The following is a 23,879-nucleotide window of genomic DNA, read 5'->3' on the forward strand; positions in this document are numbered from 1 at the left end:
AAGCTCACACCAGGGTTGGAGTTTAATACCGACATACGAACATATGAATTAGGAGCAGGAGTAGACCATTTGGCCTCTCAAGCCTGCTCTGTCATTTAATAAGATCATGGCTGATATGATAAAAGCAAAAAAACAGCGGAAGCTGGAAATCCAAAACAAAAATAAAAATAAAAATACCTGGAAAAACTCAGCAGGCCTGGCAGCATCTGCGGAGAGGAACACATGACTTTTCAACAGAACTAAGTAAAAATAGAAGAGAAGTGAAATATAAGCTGGTTGAAGGGGGGGTGGGACAAGTAGAACTGGATAGAGGGCCAGTGATAGGTGGAGATAACCAAAATATGTCATAGACAAAAGGACAAAGAGGTGTTGAAGGTGGTGATATTATCTAAGGAATGTGCTAATTAAGGGTAAAAAGCAGGACAAGCAAGGTACACTAGTGTTGGTGGGGTGAAGGAATCGAAATAGGCTAAAAGGTAGAGATAAAACAATGGATGGAAATACATTTAAAAATAATGGAAATAGGTGGGAAAAGAAAAATCTATATAAATATTTGGAGAAAAGGGGGGGGGATCGGAAAGGAGGTGGGGATGGAGGAGAGAGTTCATGATCTAAAATTGTTGAACTCAATATTCAGTCCGGAAGGCTGTAAAGTGCCTAGTTGGAAGATGAGGTGCTGTTCCTCCAGTTTGCATTGAACTTCACTGGAGCAATGCAGCAGGCCAAGGACAGACATGTGGGCATGACAGCAGGGTGGAGTGTTGAAATGACAAACGACAGGGAGGTCTGGGTCATGCTTGCGGACAGACCGAAGGTGTTCTGCAAAGCGGTCACCCAGTCTTCATTTGGTCTCTCCAATGAAGAGGAAACCGCATTGGGAACAACGAATGCAGTAGACTAAATTGAGGGAAGTGCAAGTGAAATGCTGCTTCACTTGATACGAGTGTTTTGGCCCTTGGACAGTGAGGAGAAGGGAAGTAAAGGGGCAGGTGTTGCACCTTCTGCGGTTGCTTGGAAGGTGCCCTGGGAGGGGGTTGAGGTGTAGGGGGTGATCGAGGAGTGGACCAGTGTGTCCCGGAGGGAACTATCCCTGTGGAATGCCGCCGGGGGTGAGGGGGGGGGTGAAGGGAAGATGTGTTTGGTGGTGGCATCATGCTGGAGTTGGTGGAAATGGCGGAGGATGATCCTTTGAATGCGGAGGCTTGTAGGGTGATAAGTGAGGACAAGGGGGACCCTGTCATGTGTCTGAGAGGGAGAGGAAGGTGTGAGGGCAGATGCGTGGGAGATGGGCCAGACACAGTTGAGGGCCCTGTCAACCACCTTGGGTGGAAAACCTTAGTTAAGGAAGAAGGAAGACATGTCAGAGGAACTGTTTTTGAAAGTGGCATCATCAGAACAGAAGCGACGGAGGCGAAGGAACTGAGAGAATGGGATGGAGTCCTTATAGGAAGTGGGGTGTGAGGAGCTGTACTCAAGGTAGCTGTGGGAGTCTGTAGGCTTGTAATGGATATTGGTGGACAATCTATCACCAGAAATTGAGACAGAGAGGTCAAGGAAGCGAAGGGAAGTGTCAGAGATGGACCATGTGAAAATGATGGAGGGGTGGAAATTGGAAGCAAAATTAATAAATTTTTCCAGATCCAGACAAGAGCATGAAGCAGCACCGAAGCAATCATCGATATACCGGAGAAAGAGTTGTGGGAATGGGCCGGAGCAGGACTGGAACAAGGAATGTTTCACATACCCCATAAAGAGACAGGCATAACTGGGCCCCATGCGGGTACGCATAGCATCACCTTTTATTTGGGGGAAGTGAAAGGAGTTTAAGGAGAAATTGTTCAGTGCGAGAACAAGTTCAGCCGGACGGAAGAGAGTATTAGTGGATGGGGATTGTTCAGGCCTCTGTTCGAGGAAGAAGTGGAGAGCCATCCTGGTGGGGGGGATAGAGGTGTAGAGGGATTGGACGTCCGTGGTGAAGAGGAAGTGGTTGGAGCCAGGGAACTGGAAATTGTTGATATGATGTAGGGTGTCAGAGGAATCATGGAAGTAGGTGGGAAGGGACTGGACAAGGGGAGAGAGAATGGGGTCAAGATAGCGAGAAATGAGTTCTGTGGGGCAGGAACAAGCTGACAGGGTCGGTCTGCCGGGACAGTCCTGTTTGTGGATTTTGGGTAGGAGGTAGAAGCGGGCCGTCCGAGGTTGGGCGACTATCAGGTTGGAAGCTGTGGAAGGAAGATCTCCAGAGGAGATGAGGTCAATAGCAGTCCTGGAAACAATGGCTTGATGTTCAGTGGTGGGGTCATGGTCCAAGGGGAGGTAGGAGGAAGTGTCTGTGAGTTGACGCTCAGCCTCTGCGAGGTAGAGGTCAGTGCACCAGACAACAACAGCACCACCCTTGTCAGCGGGTTTGATGACAATGTCAGGGTTGGGCCTGAGAGAATGGAATGCAGCAAGTTCAGAGAGAGACAGATTACAATGGGTGAGAGGAGCAGAGAAATTGAGATGACTAATGTCGCGCCAACAGTTCTCAATGAAAAGATCAAGAAAAGGTTAGAATCCAGAGGGAGGGGTCCAGGTGGAAGAAGAATATTGGAGTCGGGTAAAAGGATCCGTTGAACAGGGAGAGGGCTCCTGCCCAAAGAAGTGAACACGGAGACGAAGGCAGCGGAAGAAGAGTTCAGCATCGTGCCGAGCCCGAAATTCATTGAGATGAGGGCATAAGGGTATGAAACTAAGTCCTTTACTGAGCACTGAACGTTCAGCATCGGAGAGGGGAATGTCAGGGGGTATGGTGAATACATGGCCGGGGCTGGGATTGGAACAGAGGGACAGGCAGGGGTGGTGGGTCCTGGATGGGTGTTGGTGTCGATGAGTTGTTGGAGCTTGCATTCCTTTGCACCTGAAAGAAAGAGACAAAGTTTCTTGTTGAAGCATCGGTTAAGATGAAGAATAAAATGAAACTGGGGGCACACGCAGCTTAGGAAAAGGGTGCAGAGGTGCTGCTGGAGAGAGAGGTCGAGTGTGTTCATATGGCGGCACATGGCACTGAGTGTGGATCTCAGAATGCGATGAGAACAACAGTCCGATGAGTGTTGTATGTCCCGGAGATACCTGTAATCCTGGGTGGGTTCGAAACATGAGGGATGGAACTTCAGTTGAAATCCATGTGGGGTAAGTCGGAGATGGAGACAGTCACCTTCAACACCTCTTTGTCCTTTTGTCTATGACATCTTTTGGCTATCTCCACCTATCACTGACCCTCTATCCAGCTCTACTTGTCCCACCCCTCCTTAAACCAGCTTATATTTCACCTCTCTTCTATTTTTACTTAGTTCTGTTGAAGAGTCATACGGACTCGAAACGTTAACTGTGTTCCTCTCCGCAGATGGCTGATATGATTGTGGCCTCAACTCCACTTTCCTGTCAGCACCCCCTACCCCCTATTAACTGTGATTTCCTTGTCAATCAAGAATCTATCTAACTCAAACTTTAAAAATATTCAATGATCTTGCCTCCACATTTCTCTGGGGAAGAGAATTCCAAAGACTAATGGCCCTCTGTGAGAAAACATTTCTCCTCATCACTGTCTTAAATGGCAGACCCTTTATTTTTAAACTGTGTCCCCTAGTTCTAGTCTCCCTTGCAAGGGGAAACATCTTCTCAGCATCCACCCTACCAAGTCCCCTCAGGACTTCTTTCAATAAGATCATGCTCATTCTTCTAAACTCCAATGGATACAGGTGCAACCCGCCCAACCTTTCCTCATAAGATAAGCCTTTATCCCAGGAATCAGTCGTGAACTTTCTCAAAACTGTTTCTCATGCAATTATATCCTTTCTTACATAAGGAGTTCAAAATTGTACACAGTACTCCAGATGTGGTCTCACCAATGCCCTGTACAATTGTAGCAAAACTAAAACAAAAACAGAATTACCTGGAAAAACTCAGCAGGTCTGGCAGCATCGGCGGAGAAGAAAAGAGTTGACGTTTCGAGTCCTCATGACCCTTCAACAGAACTTGAGTTCGAGTCCAAGAAAGAGTTGAAATATAAGCTGGTTTAAGGTGTGTGTGTGGGGAGCGGAGAGAGAGAGAGAAGTTAAAAACTTCCTTACTTTTATATTTGATTCCCCTTGCAATAAATGATAACATTCCATTTGCCTTCCTAATCACTTGCTGTACCTGCATATTAAATTTTTGTGATTCATGTACCAGGACACCCACATCCCTCTTTACCACAGAGTTCTGCAATCTCTCTACATTTGAATAATATACTGCTTTTCTATTCTTCTTGCCAAAATTCACATTTTCCCATAATATATTCCATCTGCCAATTTTGGCCCACTCAATCAAGCATGCCTTCTCTAAATGAAGTGATGCAGGGCTCCCGCCTGCTCTCAAGTTGTGGGAAGGACCTCTACCCATCATTGCCTCCATTAAATCCAACTCCAAATCTCTATGAGAAGATGCCTCAATCATCCCCAGTGCTGGGCTCACTGTAGTACAGCTGAACCCCATTCCTTCTAGCTATTCTTGTTAACTATTGGGGCCTAGAAATACTTTGATAGTTTTGACAGTCTGATGCTGAAAGTCTAACAGGACACCATTGGAAATGGGAGAAACCTTGGTATGTTGGGTCCCCACTATTTATGAGTTTGCTTCTGTTTTTCAAAGGTGGAACTTTCATCCTCTCCTTGTAGATTTTGATAACATCAAATTTTGTTTGATCATGTCCCTGTAAAGTGCCTTGAAATGTTTTATAACATCATAGTTGCTACATAAATGTAAGATGTTGAAAAGCTACAGTGATCTCTTCTAGAGGGCAAAGTGGAGGGCAGCAGGAAGAGGGATCAACCTAGGCGTAGTTGGATGATGGATATCACAGAATGGTTGAAGATGACCTACAGTAGATGTGTGAGGATGGTGCAAGACAGATGAGCGTGGCATGCCATGACAGCAGATCTCCTAGCATAAGCAACAGTTATTGTTGATAGACAAGAGTGAGGGCATACCTAAACTGAGAGCTCCCACCACTGAGCCTTGGTCAGGACCCAGTGAGGTGGTGATGGCTGAGTATGCCAAATGAGGTGTAATGGCCTTCACATGAAGGCAAGAGCCGCAGCAGTGCGTTGCAGGTCTGGCAAGCAGCCTGCACCCCTGAAGCATAAGATTACTGTTTTATAAAGATGAATGCTATCCTCAATTGTTTCCACTGCTCAGGGCTGATCAGAGCAATGCCAGTTCGTGAAAGGATTGCTGAATTTCCACTGCTATCGACACAGGCAATTGCCAAATCCTTGTGGTACCTGCACCCACCAGCCACATGCAGATAAATTTGCAGTACACTGATCGCATAAACAATAGTGGAAGCATTGTTGGAAAACGCTAGCGGGGCAACCATTGAGATCACGACCTATGGAATTTTAGAGTTTTTTCTCCTACTGACAATGCATCTTCAGTTTTAAATAAAAACATTACAAATAAAGCCCAGTTATTTGTAGGATGGAATTCTATCAGGGGTGCACCGTTGCTGACAGTGGAACTAGAAAAGTGCACCACTTCTGCTGCCTTGCTTTTTCCCATTTTCCACATGATTGCAATTAAAATTTAAAGTGCCAATGCCATGAATGGGAGACACGTACTATCATGTGTTGAGGAAAGCTTTTCATTGGTGAAACCTGCCAAAGTAAGACCCTCCTGGTCAAACAAGGAGGCACTGCATCACAGCCAAAACTTTCCTGTCCAACTCCATTGCATTTGACATGAGACTCATTGAGAGCACAAAGGTGGTGTTTCTTTCAAATTTAAATTTCACTTGTAAATATTTTATGTCACATTAGTTTCACTTTATTCATGTGGGCATCGTCGTTATTTAATGAGGCTAATTTAATCAAGGAGCCAAATTTACTGACACACTTCATGGTTGGCATACCATTGATGGTTACAGGGGAGTAAGGGACATTTCCTTTATTGTAGAAGAAATTATGTTTTGTTGTTTTGTTTACTCTTTATTGAATTTTCGTGTTATTGTCCACTGTCATGTTTGCCACTCTGTGGGAGGTGGCTGCACTTGCAGGCTCAGACTTGGCATTGAGTTCAAATGGCCTGCTGGGTTCGGTTTCCCCCATGTGTGAATCATGCCCCACCCTTTCATCCCCCAATGAAAAATGGATCTGTTGAAAATGGGGTTGGAGTTCCAGTTCCAGGGTCCCAGTGCTATTTTGGCTAAGATGCAGAATCTCCATGACTCCACAAAAATTTGGGCCTTAATCTCTGCATCTCTACTCACCGTTGGGAGATCAAAATTTCATGCCTCACCTAATTCAGTCACCCCCCAGGCCACATTTCCCTTCCCACTCTTGTGGGCTCTATAAAATCCCTCTCACATTTTCCACAGAATAGTAGGCAGTCACAGAATTCAATCACCAAGTTGGCAACAAAATTCCCAAGAAACCATGCAGCTATGGTGGCAGCTGTGCAGTGCCTCTGGCTTTGCAGCACAACAGGGAGATGGAGCAGATGCTGCAGAGAGGGTGAGCTCTGCGTCACCCCTCTGCCAAATTGGAGCGTGACCTCTATGCTCTTGACAGTGACAGGAAGCTGGCTAGCAGATCAGCCACTGAATCCAGCATCTGATATGCATGCCCATCAGCGCTCTCCTGGATGTTTCCCTATTGCGGTCCTCAGTTGAGTCCTGTGCAACCCTGCCTGCAACTTTGCCCTCTGGTGAGCTGGCAAACAAGCTATCCTTTACCCTTAGCCTGGCTGCAACCTGCTCCTGCTCAGATGGCTCACTACATGCTGATACCAACTCTATACTTGCCTTCATAGTATGTGCAATACCATTATCTAAGCTAGTGGTTGTGAGTGTCAAATGAAGTATTAGGACCTCTTCATTAGTGTTATACTTTGTCTCTTTCTCTTCCTCCTTGGCTGCTGTGGCTGGACAGCTGGCTTGGGATCTGAAAGCAGGAACTCAGAAGGGGCTGTTTGGTGTGAGGAAAGAGGGCTCAGGTCAGAGTCCATGTTCACACTTTCAGCAGCTTGCTCATTATGTCAGATATCAGGATGAGGATGAGCTGGGGGGTGAGAAAGGGCATAAGGCAGAAACATGCTATCAGTCTCAATGTTTCTTCATGACAGGATTTACTACCATTTGGAAGCAAATGGGTGTATTAGTGAGAGGCAGCATGGTTTTGTGAAGGGGAGGTTGTGTCTCACTAACTTGATCGAGTTTTTCAAGGAAGTGACAAAGATGATCGATGATGGAAGGGTAGTGGATGTTATCTATATGGATTTCGTTAAGGCCTTTGACAAGGTCCCTCATGGCAGACTGGTACAGAAGGTAAAGTCGCACAGGATCGGAGGTGAGCTGGCAAGATGGATACAGAATTGGCTTGGTCATAGAAGACAGAGGGTAGCAGTGGAAAGCTGCTTTTCTGCATGGAAAGCTGTGACTAGTGGTGTTCGGCAGGGATCAGTGCTGGGACCTTTGCTGTTTGTAATCTATGTAAATGATTTGGAGGAAAATGTAACTGGGCTAATTAGTAAGTTTGCAGACAACACTAAGGTTGGAGGAGTTGCAGATAGTGAAGAGGATTGTCAAAGGATACAACGGGATATAGATTGGTTGGAGACTTGGGCAGAGAAATGGCAGATGGAGTTTAATCCGGACAAATGTGAGGTAATGCATTTTAGAAGGTCTAATACCGGTAGGAATTATACAGTAAATAGCAGAATCCTTAAGTGCATTGACAGGCAGAGGGATCTGGGTGTACAGGGTCCACAGATCACTGAAAGTGGCAACGCAGGTGGATAAGGTAGTCAGGAAGGCATATGGCAAGCTTGCCTTCATCGGCAGGGGTATTGAGTATAAAAGCTGGGAAGTCATGCTGCAGCTGTATAGAACCTTGGCTAGGCCGCACTTGGAATATTGCTTGCAATTCTGGTTGTCACATTACCAGAAGGATATGGAGACATTGGAGAGGGTGCAGAGGACGTTTACCAGGATGCTGCCTGGTCTGAAGGTTATTAGCTATGAGGAGAGGTTGGAGAAACTCGGATTGTTCTCACTAGAGCAACGGAGATTGAGGGGCGGCTTGATAGAAGTTCACAAAATTATGAGTGGCATGGACAGAGTAGATAGTCAGAAGCTTTTTCCCAAGGTGGAAGAGTCAATTACTAGTGGACATAGATAAGGTGAGAGGAGAAAGTTTTAGAGGAGATGTGCGGGGCAAGTTTTTTACGCAGAGGGTAGTGAGTGTCTGGAATTCGCTGCCAGAGGAGTTGGTGGAAGCAGGTACAATAGTAGTATTTAAGAGGCAGTTTGACAAGTACATGAATTGGATGGGAATAGAGGGATATGGACCCCAGATGTGCAAAATGTTTTAGTTTGACAGGCAATATGATCAGCACAGGCTTGGAGGGCCGAAGGACCTGTTCCTGTGCTATACTTTTCTTTGTTCTTTGTTCTTTGTTCTCAGCGATGCCAGATGACAGGAACTTCGTCACAGACAATCCCATGATGCTGAGAACAGGGCTCAGGGAATTCATGTGTCTTTGTCCCCTTCCGCTTCTACTCTGCTCCCTTCTATTGCGTGCCACCATATCCTGCAAGAGAGCTGATTCAGTGTTAATGATCGTATTGCACTAAGTTTGGGTGATTTGCCAGCCATGGTTGATAAACTCGGCAGAGAGGTGAGTGCTGGTTGGATGTTGGGGGTGTGGTGCATTAAGCAGTGTGAGATGTTGGCTCTGTGGTGGGATAGTGCTGTCATGTGAAGATGCATTCACTGACTATGGCCATCTGCATGAGGTCATTGGACATCTTGTGGCACAGCTGTCAGGTCTTCAGGTCCAGACTCCAAGAGATGACCTCCCTGGCCACCTGCTCCCAACTCCTATGAAGGTGATCTTTGAGGACCTCCTGGCCCCATGTGAAACTATGACATCTCTCTTGCTGCCCACCTCCACCATTAATGCCTCCAGTGCTGCCGCTGTCACCCTGGAGCCCTCTCTCTACCATTATCCAACCTTTTAAATACTAGCAACCTTATTCAATGCAGTTTCCCTTTAAGAAGGCCAGCCTGCCTCTAAGACGAGAGTGCTGGCTGTTGTGTTTTTATAATGATATCCTCACCAATCATTCATGAGGGATTGTGTAAGCACATAGTTGGTTCATTTATTTAGACTAGGCACATAACAGCTATACAAGGGTAGAAAGCTTGAAGACGTCAGCAACAGAGATGTGCATGCTGTTTTCTGCTCACAGGCCAAAGTGAAACTGAGGCTTGATCACATGGCACACTTCCTCTCTAGTGATGGCGTGTTGTTATCCCCTAAACGGCATATTACAACACCCCATGCACCCCATGCTATCAGCACAATGCTAGTCAGTTCCCTGCTGAGTGCAGAGGCAACTGGCAGCACGAGGAGGGTGCCAGCTGCGGAGAACCTGCTCAACCCCACGTTACAATCAGGCAAATGAGTTGGGAGCACCAAGCTTGTATGCTGCCTTACTTCCAATAGAGCCAGCATGGGAAGGTCACCAATTGTAACCCTTACACCCCAAAATTGGGACAAACACATTTTTAGCCCATGGTATATACACTGGTTCAACTAGTAAAACAATGAATTTGAAATTAAAACTCATAAGCTCAAAGATACAAGTCAAGATTTGAAAAAATATGTAACTTATGTTTATGTACTGTTTTTTATGGGATGTTAACAGACCATTTAATATATAGCAGTTAAAAAGCAGGTGATGTTGAAATAAATTGCATGTACTACTGTTAGTATGGTTAGTAACATTCTTTATCTGATGGTATTGGACAGCCTTCTAAAGCCCATTACACATCTACTGTACACTGGCAGTACGTTGCTGTAACTACTATGTTTCCTGAAAGTAGGTCAGAATGCTTGTTGCACAATTCTGTGGTGTACGTTTCTGGGAAAGAACAGTTAATACCAGACTGACGGCCATTGGGAATTTCCCCACAATCTTGGTGGAATTTGAGTGTGATTAGCAATGATTCATATTGACAGATGGGGAGAGAAAGGAAAACATTAGGAAATCCAGAATCATACAGCCAAGTGCTTAAAGGCAGAAAGAGTTGAAAAACCTAACAGATGAGCTTGCGCAGAAGATTGAACAAGTCAGCAATTGTGAGCTTCTAGCCAATTGTGTGGCAATCTCTGATCTAACAGACTTCATACTGTGGTGAGTAGGATCAATCCGGTTGGAAAGGAAAATGAAAGATATATCATAAATGTATTTATTTCAACAATTTAAAAATCTGTTTTGTGTTTATTAGTTAAAAATACCCAAACTTAATGCCAGAAGATCATTAAATGTATGAAATGTAAATTGTCAGCGTTTCAATTTTTTCATCCCTTTTCCTTTACTTTCCTATGCTGATTACTCATACAAGGTTATAATTCTAAAGATTTTTAGTAGCCTTTTTGTATTTAGTTCAAGTAGACATTCTTCACGTGTGAGCAGACTACAGGTCAATATTAAATGCCTCCACTGGGTAGGAACAGGGCAGTAATACTGCAGGAATCACAGAGCTGTGCTTACTACCTCGTTGTGCACCTACCCATCATCATTTTGTTGGGAATCTTTCTGAGGATGGCCCAGGTGTTCCCTAAAGCAGGCAGGAGCCTCATTACCTTAAATGTAAGCAGAATTTAAGGTGTCAGTAGAATCATAATAATGCTTTTACTGGAAAGTGATGAAATAGCACACAGTGGTGGTCTCATCCTTTACAACCAGGTAGTATAAGTGTGAAACAGTCTTTTAGAATTGTTTTTTTTAGAGGTATTATCTGCAAGTGCTCAGATCATTGGAATCTATTTACAGTTCACCCAACTATATTTATTCACAAATTTCAGCTTCAGAAATCACTCTGTTTCTGCTTCGCCTTCTTCAAAGCATTCAAAGAACTCAGTGAGGGGATACACAGTGTTCAACGTGGAAGTCATTGAAGACTGACATCTCCACTGTTCCTTTCCACTAAGCCCTGCTCATGCTCACTTCTTCTGTGTAATTCATCATCCACAAGAAAGAGCTTGTATTTACAACCTTCGATGTCCCAATGCAATTTACAGCCATCTTTTTACAGTGTAGTCAGATATAGGAAATGCCACAACCACTTTGTGTGGCTGTCCACTGCACCCTCTCTGCCCTGCACCCTCTTGTACCGTTATTATGAAATCTTGTGCAGAGGTGTGAGAAAACTTCCTGTCGTGCACTTATTGAGAAATAGCAGCAAGAACTTCTGAGCAGGATGGGGAGGTGGTCCTGTCCAAGAATATGATTCCACTATGAAATGGACAAACAATAATCAGAGGAGTGAAAAACTTTGCAGTTGCTACCAGGTAAAAGTAGAATGCTGCTTGTGCCTGGTGTGTAACTAACAGCAATAGGCAAATGTGTGATTGGAATCAGGAGAGGATTTATTGAAGTGTCCCCTGATGTTTGGAGGCGAAGCATATGGAGTGAGTTCTCAAATGCTGGGGATAGGAGGGAGGGAGTACTGTGGCATGGTGTAATGCTGAGAAATAAAGAAAGCAAGACATCACTTTTCATCCTTGCTGTTGAGGTAATGACATTAAAGCACTTGTATCATTGAATCCTCGAGGTGGTTATCCTGACATTGATATTTTCTTGATTCATCCTTCTAAAGCCTCCCAGACACCCCTGCACCTCTTCATTACCCCCAACCTCCCATCCAAGGTGAAGATAATTTTCCTACTGCTTGCCTACTTGCTTTCAGTTGCTCAACAAAGACCTCCACTTTTTTGGAGTCCTGGGCCAACATTCTTCCCTCAACCACACAACCGAAAAACAATTATCTGGTCATTTATCACATTATTGTTTGTCAGACCTTATTGTGTGTGCCTTGACGGCTACGTTTCTCTATGTTGCGATAGTGATCATGGTTCAAAAGTAGCTCATTGGGTCTGAGGTGCTTTGAGATACCCTGAAGTTGTGAAATGTGCTATATAAATGCAAAACTGTTTGAGGATGCACTCTAATCTGTGACTGAGTCTGTCAAGTAATCAGATTGTCAGGCCTCCTGCTGTAGCTCCTGAAAATCTGGAGGCCTTGGATACTTCAAGCACTCTCAGTGACATTGTCTGCCCTGCCCCCTCCCTCTCTCTTGGAGCCAAGGTGACTGGCAAAATGCCCTACCTTGTCACTGGGGCCTGTGGAGATTTTAAAATCCAGGCCTCAAGTGCATAGGCCTACCTCTAAATCCAAAGCACAAAATCAGCAGGAAGCAACAGTGGGTGAATTTGTGCCTGGGGAGAGCAGTGTAACTAACCATCCCAGATTTTATGGGATCATCCTATAATTGAGGTCCCCCAATCTGGGTTGCTGGGGACACTCCAACCTCCCACCCTAACGGTTCACCAGCATCTTATGCCTGCTCGTAGTGTCCCCTACACCGAAATGTCCCATAATTTTTTCACCGAGAGTTGGTCACCCTGAGCAGATCAGCAAGTGGGAGTTGAATGTAGGAAGTCAAGAGAATGGTGATGCTAGGAATGGTGATTCATTAGGAAGGGATTAAGGTGGGTCTTACAATCGGAAGAGGGAGGAAAGACCGATGCGGGAAGTTTTAAATTTTCCTTTTGAGGATAACAGCATCACCCATGCTCAGGGGTACAGATTAAAACTGAGACCTGTGGAAAATCACTCAAATGATTTTAACTAGCTGCCTGCCCTGCATAGAGAAAATTTTTAAGGCAAATAGTTAATATACATGACATTTAATTCAGAAAACTGCCATTTTCAATGAGTTTGCTTATTTGATTTACCTGGCCTGGCTTATTTTACTACTTTTGATTAACTCCTGTTCCTAATGGGGTACAGATAGAGAAGAAAACAGAGAAATACAGTGGAGGAAGAGAGGTAACGAATGCTAAAATGTAATGGGGAATATACATTATGCCCGGCCTAAATTGTACTGGTACTCACTAGCCTGACTTTGCTGTGGTATTGGCAACTAGTATTCCCTGTGCCTTCACTACAAAATAATTTAGCATGCGCCAGTTTATCTTTTTAGATTCTTCAATAATGATAACATCTACTTTTATGTGTTTCTTTTTACAGATAAAATGGCCAGAGTTGGTGAAAATGCCCATAAGCGGGACGCAATTTGTATTTTTGGTACTGGGGACTTTGGCAGATCCTTGGGCATGAGACTGCTCAAGTCAGGTTACCCAGTGGTTTATGGTAGCCGAGACCCAAAGAACTCCACCCTGCTGCCAAGTGGAGCACAAGTGTTTAACCACACGGAGGCTCTGAAAACATCCAAGGTCATTTTCTTGGCAGTTCACAGGGAAAGCTATGACTTTATCCCACCTCTGTCTGATTTGCTAGAAGGAAAAGTGCTGGTGGATGTAAGCAACAACCTCAGAATGAACCAATACTCTGAGTCCAATGCACAGTATCTGTCTCAGCTGGTTCCCAAAGCCAATGTGGTGAAGGGATTCAATACAGTTTCAGCCTGGGCCCTGCAGTCAGGCAGCCTGGATGCCAGCAGTCAGGTAAGATCAGAATATTAGAACTAGGAGCAAGAATAAGCCTTGTGGCCCTTTGCACCTGCCCCACCTTTCAATAAGATTGTGGCTGATCTTCAACCTCAGCTCCAACTTCCCCCATTATTCCCATATCACTTGATTCTCCTTGAGTCCAAAAATATATTGATCTCAGCCTTGAATATATTCAACAACTGAGCATCCTCAGTCCTCTGTGGTAGAGAATTCCAAAGGTTTACAGCCCTCTGAGTGGAGAAATTTCTCTACATTACAGTCGTACATGGTTAATCCATTATTCTAAGACTATACCCCCTAGTTCTAGATCTCAAGCTGGAGAAAAAGCCTCTCAGCATCTACCCTGTCAAGCCCTCTCAGTATCCTAAATATTTCCATGACATCACTTCTCAGCTTTCTAAACCCCAGAGACTATAGGCCCAACCTACTCAATGTCCCTTCACAGGACAACCCCTCCATCACAGAAATCAATCTAATCATTGCATCATTTCCAAGACAGTTATATCCTTCGTTAGATATGGAGACCAAAACTGTACACAGTACTCCAGATGTGACCTCATCAAAGACCTATACAATTGCAGCAAGAACTCCTCACTCATGTGCTCTAACTTCCTTGCAATAAAGGCAAATATATATTTTGCCTTCCTAAATGCTTGTTCCATCTGTATGTTAGCTTTCTTGTGCAAGGACACCCAAATCCCTGTAACACCAAGGGTGGAATTTTCCAGGCCCCCACCCCACCCCACCCAAGGCAGGTGGCACTGGGAGTGGGGCGGGGGTTGGGCAGGTGGGATCAAATCAACAGGAGCTGAGAAATCATTTTCCAGCTGGCATGGAATAACAGCATGACCATGCGTTCCCGCCCGTCATGGCAGATCACCATTTCCACCAAAGGCCAGCGTGAAACTGTGTTGCATTCCATTAATGGGATGTAGATGAAAGGCTAACCGGAATTATGCTCCCCTGTCCAATTCTCCACACTGCCAGCAGGATATCAGGCCGGTCCGGAACATATCTAGTGTATCTTAGAGCAGCAGGAGCTTCCAGGAGGTGGATCTTCAAGCAGCAGGAGCTTCCAGGAGGTGGATCTTCAAGCAGCAGGAGCTTCCAGGAGGTGGATCTTCAAGCAGCAGGAGCTTCCAGGATGTGGATCCTCAAGCAGCAGGAGCTTCCAGGAGATGGATCTTCAAGCAGCAGGAGCTTCCAGGAGGTGGATCTTGGTGGATTTCCAAGCTGCAGGAGCTTCCAGGAGGTGGATCCTCAAGCAGCAGGAGATGGATCTTCAAGCTGCAGGAGCTTCCAGGAGATGGATCTTCGAGCTGCAGGAACTTCCAGGAGGTGGATATCCGAGCTGCAGGATCTTCCAGGAGGTGGATCTCTAAGCTGCAGGAGCTTCCAGGAGGTGGATCTCCAAGCTGCAGGAGCTTCCAGGAGGTGGATCTCCAAGCTGCAGGTGCTTCCAGGAGGTGGATCTCCAAGCAGCAGGAGCTTCCAGGAGGTGGATCTCCAAGCTGCAGCTTCTTCCAGGAAGCGGATCTTCAAGCTGCAGGTGGACGGCTGCAGGAGGTACAATTGAGCGGCGATAGTCTGTGCTGAGGGGCGGTGGATTAGATGGGGAGAAGTAGAGTGGTGCAGGTGCAGAGGCCTAGAAATAGGCAGGGGAGGTTTGAGTGGTAGGAGAAAGAGAGAGATGCCGCAAGGGTTGTGGAATAAGTGAGCTGGTATGGAGCAAGAGTGTGGGAAGGGCTGCAGTAGAGTGCAGGCCGTGGGGTGGTTGTGCAGGTGTGCACGGGCATTGTAGGGTCTGCAGGTGTGAACGGGCAGGGGAGGAATAGAGAGTAAAAGGGTTTAGAGGGAGGTTCCGTGGTCTCAGCTGATGAGTCCTGGGAGGCACACTAAGGGAATTGGTGATAGGAAGGGATGGTGAGGTTTAAAGGGGGCAGTGGGAGCCACTAGGGTGATGACGGGTGAAGGGGCACTGAGGGTTATTGGAGGAGAAATGGAAGGAGAAGTGGATTCTGAGGGTAACAGGATGACAGGGGGCATGTCTGTTGTAACAGGGGTGGGCTCCTCTGGAAGGTAGGGGATGTGGACATTCGCCTGCATGGGATGGAAGGCTAAGTGGGTGGGGTGAAGGATAGCTGTGGGAAGGTCAGTTACACCTGGGGTCAATGGTTATTGGGAGAGTAGGGTGTGGGTCAATGGGGGAGTGGTAAAGGTATTGGACAGCACGTTGAACGTTACTCGAACCATGGCTGCCGCAACTAACTAGAGCCTCGTGATGGATATCTCGAGATGTTGCATGCGACTTGGATCATCATTGGAATGGCAGGTCATCTCAACTGGACAACTGAAGGGGGACTCCAGTATGTAGTATTTACAATGCTAGGGCCTTGAGACAGGTGAGCATATGAAGACAAGGGCTCAATATGCACGGGAGACCTCTTGCACATGGCTTGCAAGGGCCTTGGCAAAGACCTTTGCCTTTCTGTTCATGCGTGATTCCAGGGGAATAGACCCAGACTGGGGTGTTCCACTGAAGGTGTGTGAGTTGGTGGAGGTGAGGGAGTTGCACACAAGCTTAAGGACAACAAATCGCAAATAAACCACATCAGACCTCATTAAAATGCAAGTGTATTCTAATTACAAATGTGTCATAACATTAACAATCATAGTGCACCCGTGCAACCACATGTAAAATCAAAACTTCTTTATTCTTGCATTCCCTACCATTTCTTCAAGGTGCTCCCCCAACATCCAATGCAGGGTTGGAGACAGCCTGCTGACCTGTTTGCCCTGTTGTCTTGGGTGACATTGGCAACCGTCCTCTGGAGATTCGAGGCATGGAGGACCCCTGTTTACGTTGACTGTCCTGCTGTGGAGCAGCTGCCCCCCTCTGCAGTCATAGAGGATGAAGTTGAAGGGGTCACAGGCAAGGGGGAGTCTGAAGGGCCAGATACACTCAGAGAATCCTAAGTGGAGGTCCCAGGGGCATCCAACAACCACTTCTCCTCCTTTTAGATGCCTGAGGGGCCGTACACGACTCCTTGAGGGGAAGGGGCACCTGGCAGGACGTCGAGGTGCCTCATCCCCCTCTTGTGTAGCCACTGCAAAAACTCACCCATGATTACAGCGGTAGAGTGCAGGTCTGCACACATCTCCAGCAGAAACTGTGCATTTTGCTGGTCCAGGTTCTCCATGGTGTCTGCCGTCCTCCTCATGGAGGCCTCAATGCGCAAACACCTCAGCTTCATCATCCAGCAGGTGGACAGACTCCTCCGCCTCATGTGCCTCTCTATTGAAGGCCTCCAACAGCTCTGCCTGATGTTCCTCTACCTCTTGTAGTTTCCCCAACATCTCATGAAGGCCCCATCCCAGTGGCTCTTCACCTGACTTGGGCAACACAGATGTCTCTCCCCCAGCAGTCCTCCAAGTTCTGGTGAGCTTGCCTGACGCTGCCCCCTCCTGCTGTGGACACTCGTCCGTGCGGTAAGCACCAGAATGTGAGACCTGGCCTGAACCACATCTCATACCCACCGAGGTATGTATCTCTGTGCTAGCAGAGGGTGCAGGTGAATGTGGTGATACCTCTACAGGTGCACTTTCTCCTTCCACCCCAAAGTCTTCAGTCCTCTGTGGGCTGCAGGAACTGCTGGTCAGGGTTTCTTCTTCTTCTTCGTCCTCTTCCTGCTGGCACCTGTAAGTGAGAGAGGAGTGAGTAATTGACTGCATGAGCTGCCTCCAACATAGAGGAACGCATGACCTTAGGTTTCCATGTGACTACATTATGCATTGGGTCCTTACTGGATGGAGGCTGCCCGCCTACCTTTCCATCACCACAGGCTCGACTTGGTTCCTCCCCTGCCAACTGGGCTGCCCACTCCTTGAACTCAGTAAGGTTCTTGAGGTCAGGCCGGCTCCTCCTGTCTTCTCTCCCTCTCTCTTTCTCTTTCTCCTATTATGTCTCAACTTTTCCTGTGCAAAGAGAGAAGGTGGAGTTGAGAACAATTGGGTTTCATGTATCCTTCTCATGTTTCCAGTCTTACAAATAACCCACAGGATTGTGTGCCATCTGATTGATGCACTGCAGGTTGTTAAGAAGGGCTCTGAGGCAGCACCATCCAGAATGGTGAGCCCATGCAGATAGAAGTATAAGACTCACAGAGGCACCTCATTAGCAGTGATTAGCTGGTGCACTCAACACTAACCCTCTTTCCCCCCACCTCCCCCCCAACCAGATACTCCCTCCCCCCCTCCCAAACAACATCTGAGCTCTCTGTGTAGAAAGGTCAGGGACCCACAGTGGCCTCTGCACCTGCAGACTAGATGGACTGCAGTGGGGCTATGAGGCATCACCTTATCACGTTGAGTAGCTCTTTTATGCATGGGCCGCATGGATGGTGCCCTTGCCACTGAGGCCCAAGTCCCCTCTACCATTCAATGAGGTGAGTGTGAGCAGTTGAGGGTTCACTTACCCTGGTGGTGTGGATGAGGTGATTCATCTGTTTGCGGCATTGCAGGGCAGTCCTCTGGTGCAGACCCTGGGCACTGACCACCCTGGAGACCTCCTCTCATGCAGGGCTGACCTGATGGCTTGGCCTTCTCTTTCCATGCTCAGGGTAGATGATGCCCCTCCTGGCCTCTACTGCATTGAGCAGGACTTCCAGGGATGTGTCACTGAAACTGAGGGAATGGTGCTCCCTGTGATCGGTGGCCGTCTCCTTCCTCAATGGTGGGTAAGTAGATATCTGGGTGTCTTTTAAATATGGCAGCCAGATATGACCGCAGGGCACACGCCATCCAGCCCGTGCTGCTATGTTGAGAAACTCCATGGCTGCATAATTAATTAGGTCAGCATCATGCAATTCGGCATGAATTCCCACAGGCCTCCACGGCGAGAAACACTCCTGGTTCCTGCCCCACCCCCCTGCTACGGAATTAGGATCAGAATAGAAAATTCCACCCCAAAATTTAAAAGATCACATTTAAGGTCAATGACCTTTCATCAAAACTGGACAAGATTGGTTTTAAAGTAGGTTTTAAGGAAGTCAAGAGGCAAGGGAAGGGGGAGGGTGAGAAAAACAAAGGGAAGGTCTGTGATAGGAGACAGCCTGGCTCACCCAAAACATCCCGTCCACACTCCATGGCATTGTCCAATGCACTGCAGGAGATGCAACATCTGCCCTTTTCCAGCTCCCTTCTCACCACCCAGGGCCCGAAACACTTCTAAGTGACACAGTGATTTACTTGTACATATTTCAATTTAGTTATCTGTATTGATTTCTCACAATGTGGTCTCTTGTATATTGGACACGCCAAATGGAGAGTGGGTGACGGCTTTGTGGAACATCTCTGTTCAGTCCACAAGCATGACCCTGAGCTCTAGGTTGACGGTCATTTAATTTTCCACCCTACTCCCGCTTGACCTTTCTGCCGTTAGCCTCTTTACACTATTCCAATGAAGCTCAACGAAAGCTCAAGGTACAGCAATTCATTTTTCGATTGAGCACTTCACAGCCTCTGGACTCAACACTGAATTCAACAATTTCAGATCATAATTTTACCCCTATTTTTTCTTTGTTTTTGGATGGCAGCTGTTGGTGATGATTCTGCTTTTCCCATTCACACCTCCTCTAGGCCTATCTTTTGTTTCTTCACTTGCCCAGCTACCATCTCTTTTTGTCTTGCACCATTATCTCTTTAGTCTTTTAATTTCTCCTGTCTTTCATCCAGAGTTCTGAAAGGGGAAAGAAAAATTTATTTGGTGGTGTCATCACACTGGAGGTGGCAGAATTCTGTTGAGTGTGGAGGTTGGTGGGGCGGAAGGTGAGGAAAAAAGGAACCCAATCATCGTTCTGTGATGGAAGGGATGGAGTTAGAGTCAAAATACAGGAAATTAAATGGATACTGTATTTTTTGTTCTTTCCTACCATTCCCCCATCAACCCTTGCCCTTTGGGTTAAAACCTGTTATATCTCTAACCTTTTTACAATTTTGATGAAAGATCATCAACCTGAAATGTTAACTCTGCTTCTTTCACCACTGGGTGTTACCAGATTTTTCTATTTTTAGATTTCCAGCACTCTTAGCACTTGGCTTTCGGAAGATTTAATTCTTTCTCACCATTTAAAAAATATTCGATATTTCTATTCTTCCTACTAAAGTGAATACTCACAATTGCCACCTTCTTGCCCACTCACTTAACCTGCCTATATGCTTTTGCAGACTCTTTACGAGCACTTTATAACTTATTTTCCCATCTAGGGTTGTATCGTCAGCAAATTTGTCTATATTATACTCAGTCCTTTCAGCTGAATCATTAAGATAGATTGTAATAATTGAGGCCCCAGCATTGATCCCTACAGCACCCCACAGGTAACAGCTTGCCAACATAAAAATGACCCGTTTATTCTTATTCTGTTTTCTGCCCTTTAACAAATTCTTTCACCATGCTGATATATTACTCCCAATGCCATGAACACTTATTTTGTGTAACAACCTTTCATATGACACCTTATTTGATGCATCTTGAAAAAGTTATATATGCACATGGATATGAAGAAAGTGATGTTAGTAATGATCAACTAAAACTATTGTCTACACTGATCAACTAACTATTTTAAAAACAGTATCAACTAGTTTGAGCTGAATATGTTGAAATATTGAATTGCAGCAACAGTATTTTCACCACTGATCAAAATTATCATTTTTTTGTTTCAGGTCTTTGTCTGTGGGGATGACAATAAATCTAAACAATTGGTGATGGAAGTTGCCAGGAGTATAGGCCTCACTCCTTTAGACCAGGGATCCCTTCTAGCAGCTGAAGAACTGGAAAACTACCCTCTTCAGCTCTTTCCAATGTGGAGACTACCACTTACTATAGCGGCTGGTCTCACAGTATTCTTCTTCATTTACTGCGTGGTGATTGATGTAATCTATCCCTATGCAAAAGAAAATAATGATGTTTCCTATCGGCTTGCAATTTCCATTCCTAATCGTATCTTCCCAAATGTCTCCCTAATCCTACTTAGCTTAGTTTATCTGCCGGGTGTGATTGCTGCATTCATTCAGCTCTACAGGGGGACAAAATACAAGAGATTCCCCGACTGGCTCGACAGATGGATGTTGTGTCGAAAGCAACTTGGACTTGTAGCACTTGCCTATGCCTTCCTTCATGTTCTCTACACATTCATCATACCCACAAGGTACTCAGTTAGATGGCGCTGGATGCACTCAATGATTGAAGAGGTAATAACATTATCCATGTGTGTTGTAATCATAGGACATTTTTTACACAAATGCCACAGAAGCAATTAGAGTGTTAGGATGAATTGCTTGCATGATCAAATGCAAATTTTAAAAAATTAGGATTTTACCTAATTTAAAAGCCCTTAATTACCACATTGGCTTATGGACTGGGGCCTTTATGCTCTGGAGAAACAAAATGTTCAAAGATTTGATTGACTCTTTAAAATAATGAAAAGGTTAGGTTCAGTGCCAGTGGACCGACTACTGGTATTTCAGTTACGTAGCTAGGGATATGTGTATAAGTTCTGTAAGCATAAGGTTAATTTAGTTGTCAAGAGGTACTGCTTTTCACAGAAAATTTGTGGTACAAATTGCTGGCGCATGCAGGGAGTGGACTCATTGCAAACATTCAAAAAGGGGACAGCTGACTTCCAGAATGTGACTGACATTGTTACATATGGAAGGTACCAGGAATGTATTCCCCAGTCACAGCATTCTCCTCAAACTGATTTGATTCTCTTCACGGATTGGAGAGGAATTGTCAAAATTTTACTAATTTCTTTCCCCCTAAATTGGCAGTGGCTCCTCTCCCCTCTGTTGTTTTAGCCACTCTCAAAGAATTGCATCAATGGTTGATAGGAGGCCAGTGGATGACAAGCAGAAACTGCAACATAGGTCTGCTTCAATGGGCCACTAAAACTAAAAAGACTGTAGATAGTTGGACAGATGGAGCATTTGAGACTGAGATCAATAACTTTTTGTTTTTAATGGTATCAAAGTTTTAGGAGCTAATAAGTGTAGATGCTGTTGACATACAGTTCAGTCATGAGCTAATTGAATGCAGGCTCATGGGGCTGAAGGGCTTGTTCTTAACTCCAAGGTTATATTGCACCTTACACTTTATACACACCATTATTTTGACATTTCTCTTCTTCCTTGCAGTCAAAGAAGAATAAAACTATGCAGTTAAACAAAATGCTATCCTGGCGTGTTGACCTGTATTTTGCATTAGGAATGCTGGGGTTTGGTCTTTACGTTTTGCTGGGCATCACTTCTCTTCCATCAGTCAGCAATGTTGTAAACTGGAGAGAGTTCCGATTTGTGCAGGTACATGTGTGTGTGTGTGTATTATTATTGCAGGCATCATACAACAATATTTTTGGTCCCAATATGCAGACATACTTTACAGATTATCAGCTATGACAAATTCCGTAATGGGAAACTATGGGAATAAATATTAACACTGTGTGTTTCTCTTTTGCAAAATTTTGAATCAAAAAAATGAGCTTTGGCTTAACAATGATATGACAAGTGTTGTCAGCATTTGAGGCAATTGTAAGGCACTTGATCTAACTCAATGGCTAGGATTTTGTCAGGCTGACGGGGACCACATCCATTGGTTGGAGAACTGGTGGGAATCCATAGCAGATGCATTTGAAATGAGTACAGCTTAAAGGTTTATATTGTCCCTTTCAATTAATAAAGAAAAATACAACTTTTGTAAAGAATTATATGATTTCATTTTGTATCAAAATGCACATGATTTTATTTATTTTTTGGAGATATATTTGTCTAAAGTTTAAAGTTACATCTGTGACAGGAATTGTCTTGGTTGGAAAATAGCAATATCAATTAAAATTTTGGAAATGAGTGTATTTTACAGTTGGAAATGAGAACTGACTAAATGATTTCTCCATTGTCTTACAGTCAAAGCTGGGTTATATAACGCTCCTGTTGTGCACTGCTCATGCTGCACTGTTTGGCTGGGACAGATTTCTGCAATCAAAATGGTATAGATGGGGGCTTCCACAAGCATACATGTTGGGCATGGTGATTCCCTGCATTGTGCTGGTTCTAAAGCTGATTCTCATAACACCATGTGTAGACAAAATGATCACTAGGATCCGGCAGGGCTGGGAGAGAAAGTCAAAAATTAAAGTCTGCAGTAACAAATCATCATTTATTTGAAGAATATTTGGGTTTTTTTTCCTTTATTTGAAGCCTAGGAAGCCTTCATTTCATGAACACAAAGCAGAGAATAAATGGTCCGAGATCCATAAGGCCAAGTTTATGATCCCTCACCCAGGGTTTCTATGTCTTTTTCCTTGAGGTGGATGGAACACTTGCACCTGGACCAAGTAAATGCATTCAAGCAGCAATTAAAAGTGGGGGTGGAGGGGGTAAAGAAGCACTTTGTAGCATATTTACCTGCTTCTATGGTCATTTGGAGGTGTGCCCAGAGAAATGGGGAATTGGACCCTTTTGTTTTTCTTTTCAACAGTCTTCTCCTGCACAGTGTTTGTTTGTAAGTGATCTATGGCCTCTGGGAACTGGGTTCAAATACACCACAAACTGATACGAACGTATGAACATGCAAGCACATGAACATCCACATATACGAACATATGAATCTGGAGCAGGAATAGGCCGTTTGACCCCCTGGGCCTGCCCCGCCATTTGGTAAGATCATGGCCGATCTGATTGTGGCCTTAATTCTACTTTCCTGTCCATTCCCTATACCTTTTGTCTCCCTTGTCAATCAAGAGTCTATCTAGTTCAGCCTTAAAAATATTCAATGAATCAGCCTCTACTGCTTCCTGGGGAAGAGAATTCCACAGACTAACGACCCTCTGAGAGAAAAAATTCTCCTTGTCTCTGTCTTAACTGTGTCCCCTCAGTCTAGTCTCTCTCACAAGAGGAAACATCCTCTCAACATACACCCTGTCAAGTCCCCTCAAGATCTTACATGTTTCAATAATATCGCCTCACATTCTTCTAAACTCCAGTGGATACAAGCCCAACCTGTCCAACCTTTCCTCATCAGATAACCCTTCATCTCAGGAATTAGTCAAATGAACCTTCTCTGAACTGCTTCTAATGCAATTATATCCTGTTGCAAATAAGGAGACCAAAACTGTACACGGTACTCCAGCTGTTGTTTCACAAATACCTTCTATAAATGAAGCAAAACTTTGTTACTTTTATATACTATTCCCCTTGCAATAAACAACAACATTCCATTTGCCTTCCTAATCACTTGCAGTACCTGCACACTAACATTTTGTGATTCA

At 45.1% G+C, this 23,879-nt stretch overlaps 1 protein-coding gene across 2 annotated transcripts in view; it reads left to right on the plus strand.

The window, feature by feature from the left end:
- steap4 (STEAP family member 4) overlaps positions 1 to 23,614 on the plus strand; it is a 66,221-nt gene extending 42,607 nt beyond the window's left edge. Inside the window, exons 2-6 of one of the 2 annotated variants that reach the window (XM_041185227.1) lie at positions 10,042 to 10,216; positions 13,118 to 13,554; positions 20,281 to 20,808; positions 21,751 to 21,915; positions 22,516 to 23,614. In XM_041185227.1, the coding sequence (XP_041041161.1) occupies positions 13,123 to 13,554; positions 20,281 to 20,808; positions 21,751 to 21,915; positions 22,516 to 22,776 (1,386 nt within the window). In that variant the 5' untranslated portion in view covers positions 10,042 to 10,216; positions 13,118 to 13,122 and the 3' untranslated portion in view covers positions 22,777 to 23,614. The remainder of the gene's footprint in view (positions 1 to 10,041; positions 10,217 to 13,117; positions 13,555 to 20,280; positions 20,809 to 21,750; positions 21,916 to 22,515) is intronic. The other variant, XM_041185226.1, reaches the window with a different exon arrangement.
- Positions 23,615 to 23,879: the final 265 nt, after the last annotated feature.

Source organism: Carcharodon carcharias, chromosome 3, assembly GCF_017639515.1.
Source record: "Carcharodon carcharias isolate sCarCar2 chromosome 3, sCarCar2.pri, whole genome shotgun sequence".
NCBI lineage: Eukaryota > Metazoa > Chordata > Chondrichthyes > Lamniformes > Lamnidae > Carcharodon > Carcharodon carcharias.